Source organism: Eptesicus fuscus, chromosome 13, assembly GCF_027574615.1.
Source record: "Eptesicus fuscus isolate TK198812 chromosome 13, DD_ASM_mEF_20220401, whole genome shotgun sequence".
Classification (NCBI taxonomy): domain Eukaryota; kingdom Metazoa; phylum Chordata; class Mammalia; order Chiroptera; family Vespertilionidae; genus Eptesicus; species Eptesicus fuscus.
In genome coordinates this window covers 52744078-52763126 of record NC_072485.1, presented here as the reverse complement: position 1 = coordinate 52763126, position 19049 = coordinate 52744078, and the positions used below count along the sequence as shown (strand labels likewise).

The 19049-nt window shown below is 40.0% G+C and overlaps 1 protein-coding gene across 2 annotated transcripts in view; it reads left to right on the top strand.

Annotated features, from left to right (window-relative positions):
- SOX6 (SRY-box transcription factor 6) overlaps positions 1-18800 on the top strand; it is a 557752-nt gene extending 538952 nt beyond the window's left edge. For both annotated transcript variants that reach the window (XM_054724743.1, XM_028159941.2), the window contains 3 exons: positions 4438-4671; positions 7218-7434; positions 18396-18800. In XM_054724743.1, coding sequence (XP_054580718.1) covers positions 4438-4671; positions 7218-7434; positions 18396-18699 — 755 coding nt within the window. In that variant the 3' untranslated portion in view covers positions 18700-18800. The remainder of the gene's footprint in view (positions 1-4437; positions 4672-7217; positions 7435-18395) is intronic.
- Positions 18801-19049: the final 249 nt, after the last annotated feature.

Here is a 19049-nt window from a genome sequence, read left to right as displayed (position 1 = left end):
TCTTACTCTTCCATTAAGATGCTTTCAAGCACCAGTTCTTGTCTGAAGCCTTCCTGATATACATCTCTGTCCATTCCAATATCATTAATAGCTTCACTTATCTGCTGTCATAGTATATTAAAATTACCTTTGTTAGTACTTACGCTGCTTTGTAATTTTTTCTTTATGTGTCTGTTTCCCTCACTGGACCAAATCTCTTAAAAGCAAGGCACATGTGTTGTTATTCTTTGAATACCTGATCACAATGCTGGGTACACCTAAAATGTGTCAGAAGTGTTTGCTGAATTTAATGCATGCATAAATGATTACCAGGCACATTATAGAATTAGCTAAAGCTCCTCCTTAGTGAGAACTTTATGTGTACAAAAGCACACACCAAACACTTACTCATTCACTCACATAACTCTTGGAATTTACCCAGGAAGGGGGCCTCTCTAGGATTAGTTTAGGACCATTGCCATAGGCTATGATGGTTAAACTGGCTCTCTTTCCAACCCACCTGGAAAAACTCAACTTTCTGTCTTCTCTTTAAATCATTTAAATCTCAGATTCCTAAGGAAGTCTTTTCCTTTATAATTTCTATTTTCTCCCCATACACGATCTTTCTGTATCTCACTGAAAGTTTGCCTTTACACAAACTGTGATATGGGAGATGAAGGGTGAATTAATCAATCCAAACCCCTCGGCGAAGTTGGAGAGAGCAGGAATGCTGGGAGTACAGAGGACCAGTGTGCCTAATGTGGTTCTGTTGACCTCTGGCCCTTCAGCAACTGTCATTTAGGAATGCTTTTGTTGGTAATTAAAGACTCTTGGATCAGCTGAAAGCAGTAGTCCAGGTACATAGCTGTGGTTCTAAGCTTCTTCCAACTGCTTTCCTTGAGAAGACACAACATGAATAAATGATTCCTCTGCTAGAAAAAGTACAAGAAGATGCCTTATAGATTGTGAGACATTCCCTAGGACAATTCCGGATTCTGACACAGAGCATTGGCTATTTTAGGATAAAGTGGCTTTAAAAAAAACACCTTGATGTTATTTTCAAAAATGAATGAAGCAGTTTGAAGTCACACTTGATATGTAGATTTTAAAGTTAATTAAAACAGAACATGGATTTTTAGGCTTCAGATATTCAGACTAATAGCATACCTTTTGAAAACAATCTTTTAGTGTTCTATAGAATTTTCTTTATGTGTTTAAAAGGGCTTTCATAGAATCCATTTTTAAATTTCTGAATTTAATATGTATTTCTATTATTGCAACAATTATTCTCTAACCATTCTGTTTCATAAAGCAAAGTTTGGGGAAATTAAAGGACACTTTCTAAATATTCTTTTGATTTTGAGGCCTCTTAATACTTTCTTAAAATTCTGATTCTGATCAGATCTTCAGTTTAAAAATGATCTCCCAGGCTAAGTCTCTTTTTCTTCCCAAATCTTGGTTCATAGACACAACATTCCTAGTTTTCCTTGGAATGTCCCCATTCTTTTTTTCAGTTTACTCCCCTTGGAAGAGAGAAGAGGAGGCAAGAAAAAAGAGAAGTGTGCATGACACAGAGCATTTTCTATTTTCTCTTTTCTAATTTGTATTTTATACTCTGTACCATGCTTGGATTTCTTAATTTCCTAGAGCACTCCTGTGACTCCTAGAGATCTGCTGTGTAATTAATCCAGTGTCAGTATCATGAGACAAAATGTACTATGGGAGAAAGAGGCAAGGTCAGTGGAGGGCAAGTAGGTGGGGTAAAACCTGAACCCTCTTCCTTGGAAAAAACGTGAAGGTTAGTAAGATAGAAGAGAGTGGGAAGGATATGCTAAGAGAATGGAATGGACTGAGGGGGAGAGACAGGGCATATGTGTGATGTATCTGGGAGAATCAATTGATCTGGAATAGAAGGTCTACTGAAACAGAATCTAAAAATCCACCATGATCCCTGTTAGCTTGTAGGAGATTAAAACATCCTATTCACAATGAAAATACATCTTTTAAATGAATAAAAGCTGGCTATTTTAGGTTTGTTAGAGGTGGAGAGAAAGCTATGACAATAAGAGCAAATCTCCAATGTCAATCACCTGTGGCATAGTAACTAACTTAGAATAATATTGAAATGTCTTTGCATATGGCATTCTCCACAAGCCTGTCTTCTTTTATGTGTATGCATGCAAGTATATAAATTGCTACATCCATGTCAGTTGTAAAGTAATGGCACGGAGGGCATCATAAATTACCGTAGTGATCCTCAGGAGAAGACACTGTCGTGTCTGAATGAGTGTTTCACTTCCAGAGTAATGTATGCCTTCATCTGGCCCAGCAGTCAGCATATTGCCCCGTGTTGATGGATATTGTCAGCTGGAAGCTACACTACATTTCACTGCACAATAAACATGGCTGTCAAACCCATATAAAGTGAAATCAATTTATCCTGTATGGTCAGTGCATTTTAAATGAAATTAATGTACTGTGGGTATGGTGGCAAAAAGGTAGCATATTAGTTATGCATCTTGGGATCTGAGACTTTTCATGTAAGGGATCATTCTGTCTAGTAGACCTAAAAGAAGGCCTGTTTATAAAATGGTTTTGTTTGCAGGGTCCTCAGAAAGTGGCCCCTCTGCCCGCCTTCATGTTTGGAAAAGAATTAACACTATCACCCAGTTCGGCCCTTTTATCCTGTCTTTTGTTTGCAACAAACTATGGCCATATTTGCCAAATAATAGTGTACTTTGTTGTTCTGATTTATTCCTATATCTGACACAAACGAATTTCTACACAATCAAGGTATCTGGAAATGGAGGAGATGGGCCAGGAATTGATTGAGTCCTGTTGTTCCTGTATAATCAGTCCACTGAGCTGAAAGGATTTACTTTGTCCAGAAAGTAAAAATGTTGGTTTTAATGTATATTTTGCTTCTAAGCTTTTGGGAGTAGGTTTTCTGCTTTATGTGGTAGAAGTGCTGACTTGCTGTCTGTCCATCCAACACTACATTTAACTAGAGAAGCTCTCAATCTATGGGGAGATGTTTCATCATTGTCACATCGTGAAGCATGCATCAGTGTGTCATGCTGGTGCATGGCAGCAAGCGGGAGCTATGTTCACTCATTGCATTGATTTATTCAATCATTCACTAATTTAACACACGTTACTAATTGAAACTCTACATGCCAAGTGCTTTACTGGGAGCCAGGCCGGTTCCTGCCATATCCTCAAGGAGCGTTCAATCTAGGGTGTTACTAGACTCACCTTTTCAGAAAATATAACTAATGTCAGAAATTTAGACACAGTTTTGTAGGGGATGCTAAAGAACTACCCTTAAACAGCAGGAAAATATATCAGGACCCTTGGAATGCATGCCTTTAGTCTACTACTTTTGCATCTGAGTTGAAGACCAAACCATCTTTTACATTAAATAAAGATATACTATGTGGGAAATCCTGGGATACAAGAGGGAGTACACATAAACACCAGCTTTAGGGGTCTCATATTCCTGGGGATGGAGTAGAAAAATTAGAGAGAGATAGTCACACAGACAAGTAATAACTTTGAAGCATATAGCATAAAGGCAACAAAATGAATGCAGCCTGGAGGCATCATTACAGATGCTGTTCCTGTCCCTTCCCATTTGTCTTCGCTCACATGCTAATTCTTATTCATCCTCTAGGTCTCAGCTTAGATAGGTCCTCTCCTAGGGCACTAGCTGGCTGTCCTGTCCGGTGCCCTCTCGGAACCCTGTTTACTTCAGTGTTATAAAGCACTTACCTTATACACTGTGGCGATTGTCTTTTGGGGTCTGTCGCCCCACTGAACTGTGAGCTACTTAAAAGCAGGGGCTATTTTATTCACCTTTGTATCCCCAGCACCTGGCCTAAAACCTAACTCACAGTAATGGCTCAATTACTATTTTTATTGACTTAGTTAATTCATGAGATACACCACATTTGAACAGGCCTTGAGGGCAGAGTGGGACTTAGTGTGAAGAGTGGGAGAAGGGGCTTCTTTCCAGGCACTGAGAAGGCCACTGGCCAAGGCCCAATATCATGAAAGAGATTCTCCTGGAGGGAAAGAGGCAGTCTGAAGTGGCTTCAATTTCTGGCAAATGAGGCTAAAATGATAGGTCAGGGTCTGCTCTCAAAGAGAGGAATGTCATCAGGAATGTTTAGCATAAAATAATGCCCGTCATTACTTCATCCTCACTTGCAGCGGATTGTTTTTAAAAATGTACTAGATGTATAAAAACGCACCATTCGTGCTGCCCAGTGTGTCTCTGAGGCCTATGTCAGAAGGGCCTGTGAATTGTCACTTGAAACTGCCTTCTGCTTCCGAGAAGTCCCTTAAAAAGGAGAGAAGGGCCTAGGGAAGGCAGCTGAACCAGGCGGCAAGCCGTGTTACGTGATCCAGATAATAATGCTTTGCACCCGTCTTGTTCTTCCTGCCCTGACATTACAGGAAGTAAAGCAATGAATGGCTCTGCAGCTAAACTACAGCAGTATTATTGTTGGCCAACAGGAGGTGCCACTGTGGCTGAAGCACGAGTCTACAGGGATGCCCGTGGCCGGGCCAGCAGCGAGCCACACATCAAGCGACCAATGAATGCATTCATGGTTTGGGCGAAGGATGAGAGGAGGAAAATTCTTCAGGCCTTCCCCGACATGCATAACTCCAACATTAGCAAAATTTTAGGTGAGTGCAGCCGCTGAGGCTGACCTTCTACCCCACGAGTGTCCCAAGAGTGGAAAGCAGGGGCACCATTTGATCCCTAAGGGAGACGGGTTGGCAGAAGTTAGATATAAGCTGCCACGGGAGACTTTGTCACCACCTTTGCGTCTCCCTGCCCCAGAGCGTGGCATTTAGCTTTCGGGAGTTCTGACATCCACAAGGTGCCAGGGCAGGACTGACTAAAAACCTTCTTTTAGAGACAAAACTATTTCTAGGATGTGTTAATACTATGAATTTGGCAACGCTGAGAGGTCCCTGCGACACAGCAGTCACGGAGACAAGCGTTATCTCCCCTTCTTACTCAGTCTTCTTAAATTCCTACGTGGCTCTGAAACTCGGAAACACGCTCAGAGCCTACGGTTTTCGGCGGTAGTTATTCTTGTTCACATGTCCCTCTGAACGAACGCATCACAGACATGGGGGTGAGCCCCCGCAGAGTGTGAAGTTCATGGAGTGCAGAACAGTGCCTCTAATGATAACTTCAGAGGTTGTAAAATAAAACTGCATTTACTTTAATACGATGTGACTAGTTCAAATTTCATAGCAGCGAGCTGAACACATCAGACCACAGGGCAGAGGCCCATTTTGCGGTGAACTGCCGGCGTGATCCTCCCGTTTCTCAGGATTAAACTCAAGCCTTGTTCTATTAGTGTAAAGCTTGCCTCGTGCGGATTATACAGTTTGGAATTATTGTGCTCAACATATTGAACGTATTTTATTCAACACGCAGCATTACAGTCAACATGTTTCCTCTTTAAAAAAGAAAAAACACAGAAGGCACTGTTCTATTTAAGCTGTCAGGATGTGACAAAATCTCAAAGGGAGCCGGCAAAGAAGCCGAAAAACATTAGAGACTTAAACTGTGGTTTTCATTTTTTAAATGTTTTGTTCAAAAGCAATAAATATTTAACCTGAGTGAATATCAGTGATCTGGACACACACAAATACACATGTTTTGTCACTGTATAAATAATTTAACTTGATTCTGAGACATTTTGAGGCAGTGACCTCTAAGAAAATTTAAAACATACAGGAGATCAAATAGTGGTGAAATGTTAAAATACAAATTTCCCCCTTTTTTTCCATTTTTCCATTTGAATTTCGCAATGGATAGTAAATGTCATTACAATTACATTTATTTTTAGAGTTTCAGAGATATGCATAGAGGTATTATTCCTTCTAATTTAAATACCTTTTTCAAACCAAAATGCTCCCAATGCATATATTAAGTTTGTTCTAATTAATAGACATTCTAAAGAAAACCAAGGTTTCTCTGTTCTTAAAGTTTGATATTTAACTTTGAAAATTTTTTTTCTTTTTTTTTTTTGGCCATTTTAGCGGCAGTATGAGTAAGCTCCCAGATGGGCACAGGACTCCTCTGTTTCCATTTTGGCAGCTGTGGGGAATCTATATTATTGGTGTGCATTCTCTGAAAAAAAAATTATTAAGAATATAGTAAGTGTATTCATTAAAATGTAAACCTTTAAGCGCAAGAGCACCAAGCATCCTCTGTTAGCTGGGCTCGAAGCTGCTGGAAGCCAGGGGGACACTGAGGAGCTACCTGCACGGACTTCCCAACATTCGCAACCATCAGGAAGGAGCAGGGATGGATGGGCTATTAAGGCAGACCAGGATATTGCTGGCTACAGAGAATATTTGTACAACTTTTCCATTTGTTTATGTATGAAAAATCTCCACTGAAGAATAGCTCACATCCAGTCAGCACAGCTGTTACCGCTTTATTTGCCAGCGAGACACAAAAATGCAATTTGATACATGTAAAAAAACACATCCCTTCTTCGGCAAGTGTTTAGATAATTCTTTATAAACAATATTAGAGGAGTGAATACTTTTGCTTCTTCCTGGATAAACCATATTAAAAATTTTTGTACTTTCATTGGTACAGCTTTGAATGGACGTTTATAGTACTTGAAAATGGTGTACATAATCCAATGGTACCTTCCGGCTGCAAAGCTATCACTTCTTAAGTCGAGTTGAGGCTTTTTAATTACCCTGGGCCAGGGGAGGCAGCGTGCACCGTGGGTTATGGTCTATGGAGGGGTATCCTATCTGCTGACATCTTATCAAACGATAGCTTGGCTAACGATGCTTGGAGCGAGAGAGATGTTTGAGTTTCTGGAACCAAGAATGCTTTTCCTGAGAACCCTGTCACACTGAAAGGAGGCGAGATCAGGTGTTTAACCCTCTGGAGAGAGATGGGCAGATGGGAGGGGGGAAGACTTTGGTGTGGGAGATGACCTTTAAGCAGCAAAGACATGTTTTAAAACAATGCACTTATTGTAACACCATCTTTAAGTTATTGAGGGAAATAATATAATGTATCACAGAAAATTATTCTTTGCTCTATAGTCTAGCCGACTAGCTGTGAGGCTCGGGGGTAGGTGGTACTAGGGGCCGCTCAGAGCACAGATGGGAGGTATGCCTGGTTGTATTTGCCAGGAATATGTTGCCTTCACCATTTGGGCACTTAAGGTTATTTTTATGTCCAGGGTCTCGCTGGAAATCCATGTCCAACCAAGAGAAGCAACCTTATTACGAAGAGCAGGCCCGGCTAAGCAAAATCCACTTAGAGAAGTACCCGAACTATAAATACAAACCTCGACCGAAACGCACCTGCATTGTTGATGGCAAAAAGCTCCGGATCGGGGAGTATAAGCAACTGATGAGGTCTCGGAGACAGGAGATGAGGCAGTTCTTTACTGTGGGGTAAGTGTTCCTGAACGTAGCCACCCGGGCTTTCCCTTCCCAGCAAGAAACCGCAGCATGGCTACCCGGCAGCTTGTTTGGGATGGAGGTTAGGGGAGGGAGGAGGCTGTGACCTGTCGAAGGGGCTTGACTGTGGTCATCTCCACGGTGTCGCAGGCACACAGCCCTCAGCATGGCTCCTGCTCACATCCAGACCTGCGGCAGGTCACTCCCAACCCATCGCCCCTGTCCTTGTCTCCCCAGCTAACCCAAGACGCTCGGTGCCCACACACAAAGTTCCTGGTAGTGTCTCTGAGCAGACACATGGGGAGAGAAAATAAAAACTGAACGTAAGAAGCCCCCAGAAGCTTTCCAACTTCTCTGGGTGGTGCTTCTGACTCTAATCACAATAGTCTGCTTTTGTTGTGGGATCCACCACAAGATAATTGGCCTTGACATTGGTTAGAGGACCTCATTTCTGGCATAAGATCCAGAACTCCTGTTGCAGTAAATTATTCTGTGGTGGAAACAGTAACAATGTGGATTTTCTTGCTTAAATCAAAAAAACTAGACATGTTTTTGATATCTTCAAGTCTGATTTCATGTCATTTTGTTTAAAAATTAGGTAATAGATTTCTGGTATAAATTTCGACTTGGCTGACTGGCTGTCTGCATTCAGAAGAGGCCCCTGTAACCACAGTAGTCAGGATAAGTGGGGATGCAGATGCCTGTAGGTCCCAGCACAGCCAGACCCAGAAGCACAGGAGGGAGGGGGCAGGGGGGGAGGGGGCGCTTTCTGGAGGTACCGGCGAGGCAGCTGGAATCAGATTGGGAAGACACTTGGAAAAGAATTTGAGAGAAAAAAGTAGAGTAAGTAAAGAGGAAGCTGTATTCACTGTTAACTGGACAGAGAATTGAGGAGCCGTGCGATGCCAGGGGAATAAGAAGAAGAGAGAGACCTGGAAGGATAAGTGAAGCGCTAGTTAGTTTTTTTAAAAATTTCTTTATTGATGAAGATGTTACATATGTGTCCTTATTTCCCCATTACCACCCCCCACCCCCCCACTCATGCCCTCACCCCCCTGTTGTCTGTGTCCATTGGTAAGGCTTATATGCATGCATACAAGTCCTTTGGTTGATCTCTCCCCCTTTCCCCCCACCCTCCCCTACCTTCCCTCTGAGAGCTAGTTAGTTTTAAGGACACTCAAAAAATAACCCCATGGAACAAAAAGTTGGTCTTAGAACCCTGTATTTAAAGCATAAAGTGAATTTGAAAGAGTAAACAGAATAAAAATAACAACAAAAGAGCCAATGAAAGCAGTCTGGGCGTGAATCTAGACAATGCGCTGGGGTGCTCTGGGAGGGGCATGGGCTTGGGAGTTGGTGAGATTCAAACACTAACCGTGCCACCCACTTGGGCAGTGATTTCACTTCTCTAACCTTCTGTTTTCTCATGTGTGAAATGAAACAAATAATATGCTTGTTGAAAGGATTCAACGAGGCAGTGCTTTTAAAAGTACTTTATATAGTGCTTACTTAGTACAATATCAATAAAGGTGAATTTCTATCATCATTACTATTAAATATGGATTTACTATCACAGTAAAACTATACATTACATCACACTCGATAATCAATGAGTTTCTTTCCACTGCAGAACCTTTTCCAGTAAAGAGGGCTTTAAGCCACTGTGTATGTCAGGATCCTAATCTAGTAACAGATGAAGACATGCAAAACAGGATTATCAGATTCTCCTATATTATAAATATTTGCATTTTTAAAAATCATGCTTTAAATGCCAAAAGTACAATGCGGTATAATTGATCTATTCACATGCTAACTAGAGGATTTATGAAAAATACCAATTCACAGTGGACTTTAAGAAGTATAGTCATATGCAACACAAATTTAAGACCCTGTGATATGTGTTTTCTTTCAACCCTGTCAGTGTATCTCTGAGACTGTACATAATCTCTTTTGAACAGAGAATCAAAAGTTTAAATTTGAGACCCTTTGTGATTCCCACACTTCTCTCAGCCATGTCCCCTGTGTATCTAGCAATACATAACGAGTCTCTTTCACCATAGTCTGGGAGGCTGTCAAAGGTTCCATTTTAGTTCCCTGGTACTTATTTGAAAATCTGAGATGCAGTAATTCTGCTTAATTTAGTTCCCTTTACCAAAGGGTACACTGAAACAGTTCTGGATCAGAATATCTGAACACATAACAATGCTTGTAAAATCACATGGTCCTCTAAATAAGAGAAAGATATGGAGGCTTCTAGCGATCCTATGACTGCTGAAAGGGGAGAGAGAACAAAGGTTTAAATCCCTATCTCTGCCTGTGTCATGCCAAATGACTGAGGAATTGTCCTTACCCCATTGCCTCAGAATAAGCCTGGGAGCCCTATTTTGGCACAGTCATGAGTATGGCTGTGCTATTTGAGGAAGAGCTCCTAGAAGCTAGAGAAACTAAGATTGTTGGCTGTGGTGTGCGGAGCTTTGAAATTTAGAGTAAGGATCCTGATTTGGGTCATGGGGGAGGTTCTTTATGGAAGCATCATTTTAGCCTGGGGATGGGCTATAGATGTGCAAGCAATGACCAGTGGATATCGCATTCTTTAATCCTCAATGCTGAGTATTTTCTTCTGCCCTGCTTGGTCATACTTACTACATAAAGCCAGGTATTATTTCCACTTAAAGAACTGTATTCTCTTTTAGGTAGTTGTGTTTGATAGATTATTCACTTCCTAGGGTTCAGCTTTGGAAATTGGTCTTCATTAGATGTGACGTTGTTACAAAAGGGAAAAACAAACAAGAAATTGAAACATTGCTATTGATTTATTGAGGGAATAGGTAAGATCAATATTTATTGCTGATTTAGAAAAAACATGCATAACTTTCAATCCAATAAAATTTTGTTCAACGTGGTCATGCATTTACTGATGATACAACTAGAAGGTCAGGGAGTTAGATTGTTTTTTTCACTTAGCTGTTATGAAATGAATTTATTAATAATATGAAATGGAGTAAAGTTAGCTCTTGGATTTAATGCCCTTGGTTGACAGGTTAAGTATCAGAATTTTGTAATAATTCTGATAAGAGTACTGATAATGTTGAAATGATATTCATTAGGGTACATATAGCTACAATGCTGTCTTTTCCCAGAGAACTATGACCAAATGTACCTCCATTTGAAAAGAATTCAATAATTTACCATGAACTAATAGAGGATTATGTAGATATTATAAGATATTCAATTTGGGGCTATTTTGAATAATAATATTGGTAAATTATTGACTACTTATCACATGCGATATACTATGCTCAGGGATTATTCAGACCATTGCAAATACAACAGATTTATAAATCCTCACAATGGGGTTGGAAAACACCATGTTCAGAGATGTTCAATAATTTGTTCAAGGCCACACAGCTAGTAAATTGCAGAGTTAATATTTAAACCAGGCATATGTGAATGTGAAACATATGTCCTTTTCACCATTACACATACCTCACAATTAGAGCCTACAAATTGTTTAGAGGTTGTATGTATAGTGGTTAAGAACATCAATTCTGGAGCCAGACTATTCCAGCTCAAATACTAGATGGGCTTTTTCCTGGCTCCAGGAACTAATGCAGAGTGATCCTTATACCTCTGAAATCTCCACTTGCCAAACTTACTTAAACTCTCTGTATCTCAGTTTACCATATATAGAATGGAGATGACAATTTTACCTACAACATGGGACCCTTCTGAAGACTGAACATCTGAAGTGCTTAGAACAGTCTCTGTCAGATAGTAAACCCCAAATTAGAGTAAACATAATTATTCTAGAAAAATAATGCTATGTGCCAGGTATATATTTTATATTATAAAGAATTGCAGTCTTCTGCCTTATGCTATATGCAATTTGAACATTTACCCTTTTGATCTTAATTCTAAAAAGGTCTAATCAAACCTATAAGAGACTTATAAATACAATTGATTAGCATAGACAAGCCATACTTATTTTCAGTATTGGCCTTCTGTAAAGAAAGCTGGATTAGAATAAGTAAGGTAGAAAGATTGCTTTTATTTTCCTTCCTTTCTGCACTATCAACTATAGAGATGTATAATGTGCGGGTTTATCCCCTAATGAAACAGACTTGGTTGCCTTCATTTATAGATGCTGTAAAGGTCCGAAGGTTCAGCAAACAAGAGAGCTTTGCCAAAATAAATATGTAGTTACTTTGCAATTGGCAAAGCTAGACTATACTCTAGAAATATTTCGGTGATTTGGAAACCATGCAACTATGCTGGATTTTATCAGGGTCAGCCTGGACTCTCTCAGGGTCAGCTTATACTCATTACCTAGGCTGGGATATGAGGGTTTTTAGCCATCTCTGCTCATATAAGTTGCATGAGCTGCATGTGTATACTTTTACAAACATCTGCAACTTTGGTTTTGATGTGCACATTCATTATTTGTAAAGCCCAATACTTACCAGCTATTCCTGTTTGTGAAATCTGCAGTGTTTGAATTTTGACTTTGCAATTGATCTGTAAAGGAAGGAAAAATGCTTTTTAGGAAAGTAATTTCCAATAGACAAAGCTTGAGCATACTGGCTGGATTTTCCATTTTGCTAATTGATTAGTCAGTCAATTGGTAAGGGCCTATTTGAAACTAGCTCTGTGCCAAGCACTGTACTAAATTGATATAATACATGAGGCATTAATTCTGTGAGCTTTCAGAGAATGCTATAGACAGATAAGCCAGACAAATACATGAATAGATGAGCAAATAGTAGTTGTTATACGCACACACAAAATATATGTTGCATAGTGCTACACGTAATGCATAATGAAATACAAATTTTTATAGAAATAGCAAGTACAGCTGAGAGGAGGAGAGATTTCTATACATTAGGACCAACTGTAGGTCATCCTTGAGGAAGAGGGCTTGAGGTTTGGGTAGGGTCAGCCTGGTAGAAAGTAGGGATAAAGATTTATATTTAATGTGAAGGAGAATATGAACACATGGGAGGGGGGATATGGAAATGTTCAATAATAAAGAAGGAAACTAGGAATTTCTCTGGCAGTAAGATAAGTAAAGACAAATAAGATAGATAGGGTGGAGCAATATTTTGGAAACCCTTGAAAGCTAGGCATCTTCAGCTATAAATAGCTATGTTCACATAATTTTTTAGTCTCTTTTTATAACAACAATGAGATAGAAAGACCATTGTGACAGATAGTTTATGATTTTGCAACCATAGAATCAGTGGGAACTTGGAAGGGGTCTCAGAAGTCATATAGTTCAAGCAGCCAGCCATTGTAGGAATCCACTCTGAGACGCTCAAACTCTTTGGGACCAGAGAGCTCACCGCTTCCCAAGGGAACTAGTGTCTGTGGAATATCTCCTAATGCTAGAAAGTTATTTTCTTTTACCTGAGTCTTAATCTGCCTTTTGGCTACTTTGTAGGTTAGTTCTATTCCTTTTCTTTGTTCTCTTCTAGAACAAAACTTTTCCTTAGTTAGAAACACAATCATTCAAGCACCTAAAGATGGTTATACTCACATCTCTTCAGATCACCACCTTCTCTTCCATATATCTAGTCTCATTACATGTTATCTTTTCTAAATTAGGTTAGCCAGTTTTTTTCATTTGTGTTCCCTCTCATTCACTAGCTCTTTCATTCATTCATCCATTCATTCATTCATTCCATGTATTCAGAAGATTTTTATTGAGCACCTCCTAGGTTCCAGGTATCATCAGTGAAAATGGCCATCCTCATGAAGCTTTCATTCTAGTGGGAGAAGTCAATCAATCAACAAGTGAATAAATAAATAACAGATAGTAATACGTACTTAGAACAAGGTAAAGTAGGAAAAGGGATGGGGTGTTTCAAACGGTAGAGTGCAATGTTAGACAGAGTGGCTACAGCAAACCTCACTGAGAAGATAAAACTTGAACAAAGACCTGAGGAGGTGAAGGAGTAAGCTGTGTAGATATCTGAGAGAAAACTGGACAGAGACAGCGGCAGATGCGAAGGTCTCAAGGAAAGGCTGTGATTGGCTTGTTTGGGGAATAATGAGGCCAGAGTGATAGGAGCTGAATGAATAGGTGAGAAGAAGAATAGATGTAATAGGGGCCCAAATTGTGAAAGGACTTTTTTGGCCACTGTGAAGATTTATATTCAGAAGAGTACTATGATCTGACTCAGGCTTTAAAAAGATCACTCTATATACTGCATTTAGTGTCTGAAGAGACATGGCCTGAAATGGCCAGGCTCTTACAACAAACCAGATTAGAGTTGATGGTGGCTTGGACCAGGTTTGTAGGGGTGAAGGTGGCAAGAAGTAGAGAGATTCTGGATATATTACTGAGAGTGGACCGATAGGATTTGCTGATGAGTTGCATATAGGTTTGAGAGAAATATGATGACCAAGAATTGGCCTGAGCAAACAGAAAGCTGAAGTAATCACTAACAAAGATCAGAAAGGCCATGAAATCAGGTATTTGGGAGAATGATCAGGAATTTAGTTTTATACCTATAAGGTTGAGATTGCATTTTGATATCCAACAATAATAATAATAGGTTTTAGATATAAAACACTGGCATTTAGGAATACTGTGCTTACTATAGATATAAATTTGAAAGTTGTCAGCACACATAATATTTAAAGCTACAGAACTGCACAAGATCACCAAGAAAGTGAATTTAGACAGAGAAGAGAAGAGGTTTAAGGATTGAGTCCTTGAGTACTTCAGTGCTTAGATGTCAGCAAGATGAGGAGGATGCATCAAAGATTAGACGGAGCAGCTAATAAGATAAGAAGAAGACTGGGAGGGTAGTCTTGGAAGACAAGTGAATAAAGTATTTCAGCAAATAGAAAAGCAATTCACTGTATCATATGCTGCTCATGGCATAAGTCAAGTAAGGTGACTTTTGAATTTAACAGTGTGATCATTGGCGGTGTGACCTTTTCAAGCTCTGTCTCAGTGGAGTATTGGAGTGATAAAAGTGGCTTTAAGAGAGAATTAAGTAGAAGAAATGGAGAGAGTGAATATACAAAGTCTTTTAAAGAGTTATGCTTAAAAGAGGACTAGGGAAACAGAGTAGTAGCTGAAAGGGGATGTCAGTCAAGAAACAGTGTTTGGGCTTTTTGTTTGTTTGTTTGTTTGTTTTAAAGCAGGGGAGATTATGGCATGTTTACGTGCTAATAGGAACGATCCAGGAAAGGTGGAAAATTGATAATGCAGATGGGAGAGACAGCTGCTGGAAAGAGGTCCCTAGAGCAAGAGCAGATAGATTCAGTGCAACAAGCACATTGGATTATGAATTGATTCCAAATACATGAAGGCATGCAGAGAATTAGGGGCATAGACAGAGGTAGCGGATAATGTGATGATGGGAGCTTGTGAAAAGTTCCTTCTGATTACTTCTAATTTTCCCATGAAATGGTAAGCTAAATCAACGGAGAGTAGGGATGGGGGGGAGAAGTTGAGAAGGTATGAAATCATTATCCTAGCAGGGTAGAAGAAAGAGTGCAAGATGATGGCTGAACGGCACCAGAGGTCAAGTTCATGCTCATGAACTTAGAGACTAGTAAGCATGGCAGTGTGCTTTCCTAGCCAAGTTGCGCTGAGTGGCGTAGTCACAGAGTTGGCTGAGAGTGAAAATTTTGCCAGGTAAGAATGTAGAAAGTATCTGTGAGAGAGAGACTAATTGCAGCATTTATATTGGGTGAAGAATAAATAAATATCAAATAGTAATAAGTATGTTAAGGAGACAGTGGGAGGGAGGGACAATGAGCGTTGATTGAAGGATCAAGAAATTGTAAATCCGCCGAAACTGGTTTGGCTCAGTGGATAGAGCGTCGGCCTTTGGACTCAAGGGTCCCAGGTTCGATTCCGGTCAGGGGCATGTACCTTGGTTGCGGGCACATTCCCAGTGGGGGGTGTGCAAGAGGCAGCTGATCGATGTTTCTCTCTCATCTATGTTTCTGACTCTCTATCCCTCTCTCTTCCTCTCTGTAAAAAATCAATAAAATATATTTAAAAAAAAAAGAAATTGTAAATCCTTGTGGAGTGGGAGAATTGTTACACTTGGGAGTAGAGGAAGAAACTGGAAAGATGAGGTGGTCAGAGAGTGGGATGTTTGAAATTGAGGTCAAGGGGAGGTTGTAGTTGTAAATGACAAAGTCTGCTGTGTGACATGAGAGTGAGCAACTGATACAGGGAGGGGGCCAGACCCTCAGAGTATAGAGAAGTTCAAGAAACTGAGACAGCAATGTGTCAGAATGATCATCTGTGTGGAGAGTAAGTCATCAAGAATTAGGCAGGAGTAACATTGGGGAGAGGGCCACAGTGAGCCAAGACCTAACATCTGAAAGGAATGAGGGGCAATGGCCAGGCAGGAAGTAGAGAGGTCAGTGGGTGACATCGTCTAGTATCACTCAACCACCCAAGCTTCTGAATATCATATGCATCTTGCTCCAGAAAATAAGCTGTACAGGTGTTTTATTTGTCTGTTGATGTGTTTTTAGTGACCCATTACCAACTTAATGTCTTAATACTGTTAAATGTGTGAAACCCACTTAAAAAAATTTTATTCTGATTCAAATTGCTGAGTATTTTTCTGGTAGTGTGAGCTTGCCTTTCTTGCCCCATGCTTGATATCCAGGAGAGCATTCTGACATAGGAAGCATTCACCTCCTGGCTGTGGGATTTGTGTGGCCTTGAACAAGCAACTTAAACTCTCTGAAACTTAACTGGTTACTTCATCTGTGAAAGAGGGCTTATTGTGAGGCCTAATTGTGAAGATTAAAGGAGGTAACGTGAAAGCATTTAAGCATGGTCCCCAGCATATCATAGGAGCTCAATTCAAGTTTTATTTAGCAGAGCTAAAATTTTGTATTTTGAGTTAAAACCATGGCAGAAAATGACCACCTAGTCTTGGCGAAAAGAAAATGTCCATTGTGAAAACAAAGCGTGTGATCCGCTAGCTCATGTATGGTATGTAGTGTGTTTACAGATTAGCCCACCAGATTGGGAATTCTGTAAAATGGGTTTACTGTTGCAGCAAAAGGTTTTTCTCTATACTCATTAAATGATTAAGGAAAAATTATTTGTATTGCAATTATCCAAATTCAGTAAAATGTTTAATGAGGCATTCACTGCCTTGGGCAGGTTAGCCTAACAGTAAATTTGTGTTAATTTGCCCAAAACTTAAGAAGCAAAGTGTACTGTTTTTAGAATGTGGTTCTTAAGGGGGAAATCAGTGTTTTATGAGATGTTTCTAAACATAGATTTAGATTTCTCTACCATCTTCTCCTTCAGACATTTTAAAAATCACCATGAGCATCACAGAGAGTAGATCAATAACAGGTGCTTAGTGTCGGCGGGATAACAACAGGACCGATAGGAATTGGGAATTTTTATGATACAGAAGCATTGTGCCTTGTATATCTATAAAGAAAAGAGTGATGAATCCAAGTTAGGTGACCTCAGTTCATAGGACTCTGCTGGTAGGCCTTGTTTTCTCCATCTGAAAAGTGAGCATAATAGTACCTCATGGGCTGCCATGGCAATTGAATGAGGTAATAGATGAAAACAGATATTATATATATATATTATGTTAGTCAGTGGTGAGGGATCATTATGATGCCTTCTAGGGAATGAAAGAGTTTGTTAAAGATAACATTGTCAGATATCTCACAGAGTGATTCTAGGCCATTTTCATCATTCCTCCTCTGCCAGCATGGAAGGGATGCAGGCCTTTTTGAGAAAATTATGCTTCTCTGGACATGTCTAAGAATATCTGGGAACCAAGCTAATTCATTGATTCAGGGTACTTTCCTTTGAGACTGAGGTGGACAGAAAGCTTCAATGATAATGTGGAGGGTCAATAACAACTATTTAAGTGATGGACTGACCTGAAGTATTAGAAGGTGAAAGGACCTTCCACAACTCCCCTGACCCCAGCTTTTATAAATATATGGAAACTGAGGCTCAGAAAGGATAGTTACAATAACATTTTGAAATAAATTTCTATTATAATCACTGTGCATTAAGATTGCAAAAACTGTTGCATTCATGAGAATGTTGTTTCAGCCATAGCCTCTGAACAAGGTTAATCCTTTTGACCTGTTATAGTGACTCAAGGGCAATTGAGACAGAGAGCCATGTCTCCCTGCACAGGGAGAGACTGAGCTTCCTAACAGGTCTGGTAGTTTATTTGAACTAGAAGAACATCATAATGGAATGACCTGTTTTGACCAGGCCTTGGCCCCTGCTGGGATCTAGGATGAGGCCGTCAATGTGTGTCATTCTGTTAAGTGGCAGAACTCTCACTGCTCTTCCCTTCTGACTCCTCCAACCCCAGCTCCAGCCCAGGGCCCCTGGAATAATGACATCCAAGATCCTTCCTTAATTAGGAAAATAGAAGCTCCTTGAAGGAGTTTCCCTACGAGTTCTGCCACAGAAGTAAATAGACATTTGCATGGATACTAAATCTATGCTTTGTTAAATCTGACTCTTTGGGACCCACCAGATCCTTTCTTATCTTGATCTTCCCTCTGTACAGTTCTCAACCACACTTAACAGTGTCATTATAATATGTCTCATGTCACCAGTATACTTTTTTGTTAATGTTCTGGGAGAATCTTAAATAGCAACCTCACATATAACTTTATGGAACTGTTCCAACTGTTACCCAAGCTTTGCCAAATTTGTGATGTTATAAGTACCCTGATTTTACATAGCAAAACCATCAATAAATTTCTCCATTGTATTGCTTAACTCCCAACCATAGCATCAGGGAGATTTGCAGGACTCCTCCAGGGAACACCTTTGTCACATTTTGTCATTTGCTTGGAATGTCAAACAGGGCCCTCATTTGGCACACATGGGGGATGACTCTCAAGGCCACACAGAAGAGCATATATAGATATAGATATTTCCCCCTGTTTTATTTTACTTTTTTGAATCTATACAGGCAACAGCCTCAGATTCCAATCACCACAGGAACAGGTGTTGTGTATCCTGGTGCTATTACTATGGCAACGACCACACCATCACCTCAGATGACATCTGACTGCTCTAGCACCTCTGCCAGCCCAGAGCCCAGCCTCCCGGTCATCCAGAGCACTTATGGCATGAAGACAGATGGCGGAAGCCTAGCTGGAAATGAAATGATTAATGGAGAGGATGAAATGGAAATGTATGACGACTATGAAGATGATCCCAAATCAGACTATAGCAGCGAAAATGAACCCCCAGAAGCTGTCAGTGCCAACTGAGGAGTATTTGTTTGCTGAATTAAAATACTCTGACATTTCATCTCCCCTTCCCCAACAAAAAGTTCTTAAAGAGCCCGCATGCATTTGTGGCTCCACAATTACATCAGCAGAATGGTCTTAATTATTTTGTAAAGTGTGAGACAGATTAAGTTTTCCCTGATTTTTCATGAACTTGAGTTTTTTGTCGTTATTGTTATTGTTGTTGTTGTTTTTTAAATTTAGGTGAAGACATATTAAATATGAGACACCAGGACTTGAAAACTTATCTCAACCCATAGCTGTCTTACAAGTCTTATATTTTTGTCTTACTTTTTTTTTTTCTTTTGGATGTTGATAAAGGTTTAAGTTAC